General features: G+C 33.6%; 1 protein-coding gene across 1 annotated transcript in view; it reads left to right on the forward strand.

The window, feature by feature from the left end:
- The window catches only part of lad1 (ladinin), a 19022-nt gene that overhangs the window by 6105 nt on the left and 4271 nt on the right, over positions 1-8646 (forward strand). Inside the window, exons 4-12 of the mRNA XM_016497512.1 lie at positions 3369-3448; positions 3644-3812; positions 4786-4872; positions 5156-5199; positions 6465-6507; positions 6599-6642; positions 6730-6796; positions 7731-7859; positions 7971-8084. Of these exons, the coding sequence (XP_016352998.1) occupies positions 3369-3448; positions 3644-3812; positions 4786-4872; positions 5156-5199; positions 6465-6507; positions 6599-6642; positions 6730-6796; positions 7731-7859; positions 7971-8084 (777 nt within the window). The remainder of the gene's footprint in view (positions 1-3368; positions 3449-3643; positions 3813-4785; positions 4873-5155; positions 5200-6464; positions 6508-6598; positions 6643-6729; positions 6797-7730; positions 7860-7970; positions 8085-8646) is intronic.

Raw genomic sequence — 8646 nt, forward strand, 5'->3', positions numbered from 1 at the left:
TTGAGCGGCCGGGTCACCGGCTCGGCTCCTCAGCGAAAACCTGAATATGCGCTGCATCTGCTGCCTACTTATACTCACGCTGTGATCAGCGGCAGCTGGATGCAATAATCGCATGCCAATGTGCATTGGCTCGTTTAGTTTACACTCGAAGTAGATTGGTCTCTCTAAGCGAGATCCCAATTTCGTCGGTCATCGGACGTGACGTCTCCGTTCCCTCCTTCAGGGAACGAGGGTTACCATACGTAACCGAGACGTTTCTGTAAATGAAATAACAGAATTCCAAAAGTTTAAAGTTGCATGTTCTTTAAGTTTCTCACTCTGTTTAACCAATAAACTGACTGCATTTTCTAACTAAACTGCATTTTCCAGTTGATTTACTTGGATTTTTAAATGATTTTTACTCACACCTTTTACAGTACCTAAGAAGATATTTTAGATCTTGGCATAACTAGAAAAATGTATATTGATTGTAAAACTTCACATGGAGTTTTAGGTTTTATTGATTGGCATGACATTTCCAGGTCTAGATATGATTTTTTTTTATTTGAAAACATACATAAAGAAAAAAAAATTGAGGAGAATTAAAACAAGACACATTTTTATTTTTAGTTATATTAACTTATTTTACTACATGTTTTGTCTTATTTTAATCATCTTGAGGCCCCATTGGAAGTTTGGCCCTGTATTAGAGCTAGTTCCCCCAATATCAGTTCCAAAATCTACCAACTGCATCATTAGGAGACAATAAACAATGTTTTTAATTAATTTTATTAATTTTTTTTGTTTTTACTTTGAGTAGTAGTAGTTATTTATTTGTATTGCCATGCCAGCATCTAAGGCCATCTTCATGGCAAAAACTGAGTTGCAATAATACAAGAGTTCCATAAACACAAAATAAAAACCAAGCAAACAGAGAAATACAGCAGTTAAAAATGATATACGATTTTTAAAATTAAAATATGATTAAAATTCTAAAATCTTTTCTGGTAAAATCTTACTAAGTGTACTTCATTTAAAAAAAATCTACTTTAAAACTTTTAAAACTTAAAACTTTTAAATGTTTAATGGTTTTGCAGAACATGCATAGAGTTGGATCTTCAGCATGGCACTGACAATCTTGTAAGACCTAATGACATCTCCTAAAACACCACTTGATCAAATCTTGTTTTAAGGGAGAGAAAAAGTCTCTTTGATTTCTTTTTAAGTATATATTCAAGAGAAATTATTATCTTTAATAAAGTACAGAATCTAAGGTAAACTAGTTCACCCACAATCTGCATTTGCTTTGTAATTTTGATGTTTATTAGCATATCACTGTAGGCTTAACAACATGTTAACGTCAGACTTTTCTGGAATCAATGTGGATGCAGTGTCATAGAGCATTTTAAATCCATCAATTATGGTTGTACTGTTGGGCTTGGTATGGTTTGGCGTTTGTTGGTAGAACAAATACTTTGCCATTAACAACAATTATGAGTAACTTCTTTAAATAAACCACTTTAAGCCTTTGTATGTTTTGGCATGGCATATTCTTTGCAGAGGCTGTAACCTGAACTGGGATCTTGTTTTTTGATAGGGTTATGCATCAGTTCTCACAGCAGGGGAACATTAATGTTGCAAATGACATTGTAGCATTACCCATTAGGTGCTATATATAGTAGGACAGTGAGAGTGAAACGGTTAGGTTGTATCGAAGGTAGACAGCAGTGTCTCATTGTTTTTGTCATTCTTAGACATGCTCTCTAAGTTTAAATGAACTTGTTGGATGAACTTGTTTTGCAATGGTTTAATTATAAAATCCTCTCCTCTCTGTTATCTCTGTTGTCAGTTCTGCGCAGTGTAAGTCTGAAAGGCTTCATCATGTGGCTAGGGGTCAGAGGTCATCTGCTTGCTGTGAAGCTGTGTCTCGATACCACCCGTAGAATGTGTAATTAATTAATCATCTACCGGATTAAGAGAAAGAGCTGCGGGAGGCCCAGTCTTTCTTACACACACCTACAGGGCCTCCACATGAGAGAACATTAAGTCATTTGACCCACTTCTGAAGTGTGCCGTCACTGTTAAAGGAACAATATGTTAAAATGTTCCTTTTAATGAAACTGCAGTATTTCACTGCAATTATGAATCTGTAGTTTGTATTATTTATCTGCTTATGTTCGTTCGAAGCAATGTTACCAGCATCTACCACATCTGCCATTTACAGTATGTCAGACGATAATTCCAAAGGTGTTAGTGATCTCAAATCAAAAGTGCCTGAATTAAAATTTAAACAGGACATTTCTTAAAGATTTTCTCAGAAATTGTTTGGAAATATCTTTGATGTCTATCCATGTTTACATTTTAAATTAGAGTTTGGTGGCGTTACTCAAATCGTATATCACAGTGCAAAAGTAGTGGTGTACACTACAGTTCAAAGGGTTGATTCATTTTATTGAACAAGTGTGCATTAAATTGATCAAAAGTGACAGTAAAGACATAATATAGTAATATAATACAAAATAATATATAACAGTAATATAATAAATATAATGTTAAGATCTCTATTTCATATAAATGCTGCTAATTTGAACTTTCCATTCATCAAAGAATCCTTAAAAATATCACTGTTGCAGCAAATCAGCATATTATTATGATTTCTGAAGGGTCATGTGACACTGAAGACTGGAGTAATGATGCTGAAAATTCAGGAATAAATTACATGTTAACATATTAAACTAGAAAACAGTTATTTTCCAATCTTATATATACAGTATATTATAATGTTAGCATTTTTACTGTGTTTTTGATTTAAAAAAAAAAATGCCGCCTTCCTTGGTAAGCATGAGAGACTTTTCAAAAACATTAAAAAAAATCTCACTGACCCCAAACCTATATCAGAATATTATTTGCGTTTCCTTGTAATCCATTGTCAAAGTTTTGTATGTATTAAATAACCTATTTTTACATAATCCAATCAATAAAAAAATCCATACAAAAGAAATGTACTTAATCTCATTGATTATTTTCTCTTTTTATTTGGAACCTGATGGACGCAAACCAAAAGATAAGATTATATTGAATGAATGATAAGTCTGGCAACAGTGCAAAAACAACTTCCTATTAAATAACAGCTAAAGAGTTCAAAACAAGCCCCAGACAACAGACACGTAACTGATGAATTCACCTATAGTGAGGCAAAATGCATAATGCTGAACAATTTCCAACAACAAGACCACTTAATAAGTTCTTCATCTTGACACATTTCCATCACAAAGCAATCCCGCACACTGGCATATCTATACCACGGTGTATAGCAACATACCGGTTAACACATTTCTACCATCACATCATCATTTACATACTCAATGGCATTTTTTGTCTTTTTATAGCAAGAAAATGGAGGCACGAACCAAGATTCAACATCAACAAACTCCCAACCCCCCTCAAAAGCATCCAGAAAGTTTGTGAGGTATTTACAGCTTCTACCCATTACAAATATTTGAATTAGAGAGTGAAATGCTGGACTGACAGTAGTGTAAACCCAGCTCTTTCATTATTTCTCTCACTGGAGACATTGATCTGTTTGCAGTTGCTCACTGTGATAATGAAAGCACAATCTTTGCCCTGCTCAAATTATATCCTAACTGTTGTTCTCTTTGAGCAGCTCTCTCTCCATCTCCTTTGATAAGAGTCCCACATCACCCTCAGCAACCAGCAGACTGGTTTCTCCTCTAAGCCCCAAGTCTCCGCCCCCTCAGTCCCCGAGGGCGGAGTCACCACGCAGCCCCACCCACTCCGGCTCTATGAGCCCCACACCGAATGGAGACGCAGCGGTGAGACTGCCACGATTCACACTAACAGCACTGCTGTCTTGTTTAGCATAGCTTCCCTACAGAAAGTACTATGGTGATACCATGGTACAACGGCAGTCATTCCATGGTACTACAACACTTATATGTCAATAGCATATATATATACCAAGGCATTTATACAGTACTTCAAAGAATAGCATATTACCAATGTACCAAAGTAGAATGATGTTAGAGCTCCCTTTAGAGGAAAATTGACGCTATGACATTTACTGTTTTTATTGTGGCCAAAAAAACACACATTTTCACAGATATTATAAATGATTAAGGGGATAAAGGAGACCATGTACATTGAAAAACAAAATGTTGGTGTAGGATTTGCATTGACACAATTTTCACTCGGAAAGTGCTAGAAAATTTCACAATTAATTACGAAAAACGGCATTGAATTAAATGTGAAATTTTAATGTAGAAAGACTGACAGTATTTTCTTATAAAACACAAATCAGTAATCTTTGTTTCACTCACAACTTTACAAATGTAATTTTTACATGTTTCACTGACAAAAATATGTAGAATTGACTTTGTAATTATTTGTGTAATTATCAGCTATTTCTGAGTAAAAGTTTCAAATAAACTGCAGGTAACACATTGAATTAAACATGAAATATGAAGTGGAAAGACTGAAATAGTTTTCTAAGTAATTTTTTACAGTGTACACTGAAAAAAAGGGAAGGGTTGACTTTGAAACTATTTGCTCCCAGAAATTACTAGTAAATCTCACAAATAATTACAATGTAAGCAATGCATTGGATCCCATTCTGTACACAGACTTCTATTATTTACAAGAGTTACAGCCGCATTCTGCAGCTGAATTAATTCTAGAGATCTAAAACAGGCTTCATCATTTATTGACTGATTATACTTGTGTAATTCATTATGCATTCTCTTACAGTTTCTCCTCTTACTGCCTTATTTTATTTGCATGTGTGCACAGAGACATGAAAATGGGTCACCGAGCAATTTCGAACCAGCTGCGAAACCTGCGTTCACACGGCAGAGCTCCAGAACGGTGTCCTTCAGGGTAAAGCTCTCGTTTGACTATATAAATACATCTGAGCTAATTAAGTATGAGAGTCAATATGTTATATAACACAGTGTCAACATTTGCATTTCATGTGGACAGTACAGCAAGCCACTATACTGTCAAATTTGCTTGTGTCAATAACCTTCAAGTGCTACGTCACATACAGCTTTTATTATTTATGCCATGTTCTGTCAGGACTCATTTGTTAAATATTTTACTAACTCAACACACACAGACAGATAGACAGTACTTTGTGCCTTAGTGTCATTATCCATTTCAGATGGTGAAGAAGAAGGAGGAAGAAAACATGCCGCTACAGAGAAGGTACTGATCGACACACACACACACACACACACAAATAAATAAATAAAGGAAATGTGCATTTGAAATTTTGCTTCATTTTTTAAAGTACTACTTTTGTGAAAAAGAAGTGTGCTTAACTATACTAAATGTGCACTTGCACTTCAAATCTTAATAGAATATTTAAAAAAAAAACTACTTGCAGATAATATAATATTAATGAAATAAGGCCACTTACATGTATTTCAAGAGAATTCACGCTCATGACTGTTTCTTAACACACTTAAGTACATTTTAAAAAGTGCACTTTGTAATAATGTCAAATTAAAAGATTTACATTAAATACAATTTATATCAGTTTTAATTTTTTGTCTTGCTTTAAAGACGTACACTTATTTTGATGTCAACTAACATACTAAAGCACATGTAAAGTACTTGATTCTAATTTTAACTGTAGTGTCTTATTCAAGATTTTAAATCTAGTTAATAGACAAGGTAGTATAGTTTAAATCTTTGATATTGCAACTTTGTCATTACAAATGTGCAATATATTTAAATACATAACATACAAGTTTCAATAGAAAATGACATTAAAGTATAATTTAGTTGAGCATAAATGGTTGCCAGTGTATTTGCCATTCCATTTTAAGCTTATTTCATAATTTTCATATTATAAAATGTACTTAAGTCCTACTTAAGCAAGTTTATAAAAAGCACTTTAAAGTTCAGTTAACTGCATTTAATATAAATTCAAATTATAATACATTTAATTGTAAATGACATTCAATTTAATTTCACTCAACAATTGTTCACATCTCACATTTAACAATGGGCTATGTTCTTCTGACTAAAACAGTTACATTACATCTTCAATAAATATTCTCTTTTAGTTTTGTTTTTTGTGTACCATGAATGGCCTGAAGAAAATATGATTATTTTCTGAATATGCTAACACTGTCTTATCTTTTACATAAATGATTAGTTAGTTAAATACGTTATTGTTCGTTGTTAGCAGATAATGTATTAACTAATGTAATCATGTACGATGTCTAATTAATGTATTAGTATATGTAGAAATGAACATTAAAAGGTATCAATACATGTTGTAGAAGTATTGCTCATTGTTAGTTTGTAAATTATTGCATTGATTAACATACACAACCTTATTGTAGCATGTTACCCTGACCACAATATCAGATTCACTCATAATTCTAATAAAAATTCTAAAAAAAGAAAATGAGATAATCAATCAATGACACATTACTATTAACATCCCATCTCGTCCACAGTGCAAGTGTGCGGATTGCAGAGAAGACCTTTGAATCCAATAAGGTAAAGCTATTAAAGACAAATCTACTACAAACACCTTCAGTCCAGTCTCAATATGAACTCTCAAGCTTATTCTGGATGTTCTGGCCCACAGAGCTCCAAACAAGAGGAGGAGCAGCAGACTCCGTTTCAGAGAAAGTGAGTGCGCGTCTGTATTAGTTTCTGTTTCAGCAGCAGTACAATGAGGGTGTGTTGAATTAACTGCTGTCTGTGCTGTTTCTCAAGCTCCCGACAGAGGTTATCATCTCGCTCCATTCAGGAGAAAATGGAACGACTGGCTCAAGCCTCACAGGTCTGAATCTGAAATGACTAAAAACTTGGCACTTTCCCACATGTTCCATTTTTTTTTTTTTTTTTTTTTTTGCATCAAAGATAAAAGTTCTATTTTTTTAGAACTATTAAATGTTACATGCACTGCTAAAAATGCATATTTTTTCCCAATATTTAAACAAATATTTAAGCATTCTTAAATCAAGATACATTTACTTCATATGCAAATTGAAGATATGAAGTCATGTTTTCTGAAAAACTGAACAAAATTAAATGTGCTTAAAACAAGAACAAAAATCTGCCAAGTATCTGAACATATATCTGTAATTAAGTAGATTTTTCTGTTCCTACTGACAGATGTGTGACTTTCTTCATTTTGATCAGTTTCACATAAACATGTCTTATGTCATTTTGAGTCTCCAGTAAATATATCTTGATTTAATAATGTTTGGACATTTTCACTGGAAAACAAGACAAAAATACAGAGGAAGAACAGCACTTTTCCCTGAGATCTACTGGATGTTGTATTTTCAAACTTTGTTAATACAAGACATTTAGATTTAGAGACCATATTGACATATTTCATTCAGTTTATTCTTTATATTTTCTTTACTTGGTCTTAAAAAAATCTTGCAGAAAATTAACCTAGCATGAAAAGTTGCTCATAATATGTCTGTATGCCACTTTATTTCATCCTATTTTATTTCCAGTAAAGCTTTTCAACTGCATAGATTGGTCGCAAAATGTTGCTAATATGATCAATAAAACAGAAGAACTAATATCAAGTTTAAATAAGATTGAGAATAAAATGTTTATCAGGTTAAGCACCTCATTTCACTGAGCAGCTGTTGAAAGAGTTTTAGGCTCTTTTGGTGAACAGTGGCAGATATCGCTGAATGTAAGACAAACAAAACCATGCTTGAGAAATGTATTTTGTTGCTCTTTTCAACTTTTAGAAATGGGAAATATCCAAATCCCCAGTGGTGCACCAGACTGTGTGTTTAGCGGATGAGGTGTCAAGGAAGAGGGAGCTGTTTGAGAAAGAACAGGAGGGATCCGACAGAAGCCATGTGCTCTCCAAACAGGTGAGGACCATTTCAGTGTCTGGAAAAATGGGTTATTTTATTTATTTACTTGTTTGAGCTCATCTGAACTGACCATTCAATCATTTGTTAAGAGCATTTACTTTGTTTCAGGAATTTCGCAGCTTTTCTTCGGGACTCTCTGATCGAATTAATCGCTGGGTTCAAAAGAAAACATTTACTGTGTCATCATCTTCATCATCATCATCACCATCTCATAGTCCTTTGGTAAGTGCTGCATTATGTAGGCATAAGCTTACATTTATCCTTTTCTTTTTCCAATTTTGTTTTTATTTTATTTTAATTTTATCATAAGGAAATCATGAGATGGTACACACTGGGAAAAAAACCTTCTCATGATTTCCACTGTTTTTCTCCAGGCTTTGGCTTGGTGGCAGTATTTCACTTTGCACTGAGCCTATTTCGTTCACTCATTTGACCTTGTTAGTCATCACACAAATATGTGTCATGTATGTGGTGAATCTGGAGTAATTATTTGCTCCAATGAAATGATAGGTTTGAGCCATGATTAATGTAATCAGTCTATGTAATGACACGTGGCCTCCACATATCCTCACATAACCTTTTCCATTCCCCAAAATAGATTTTTTAAACAAACAATCCTGTACAGAACTATAAATTACATTCTTATCTTTAACAGTAAACATGCTGCAATTTAAACAGCATTTCATGTAGTATTTTTTTCTTGTTGTCATGGCTGAAGTCAACTAAATTTCTCATATATATATACATACACACACACACACACACACACACACACACACACACA

Source organism: Sinocyclocheilus anshuiensis, unplaced genomic scaffold (genome assembly GCF_001515605.1).
Source record: "Sinocyclocheilus anshuiensis isolate Anshui unplaced genomic scaffold, SAMN03320099.WGS_v1.1 scaffold130, whole genome shotgun sequence".
In the NCBI taxonomy this organism is placed as follows: domain Eukaryota; kingdom Metazoa; phylum Chordata; class Actinopteri; order Cypriniformes; family Cyprinidae; genus Sinocyclocheilus; species Sinocyclocheilus anshuiensis.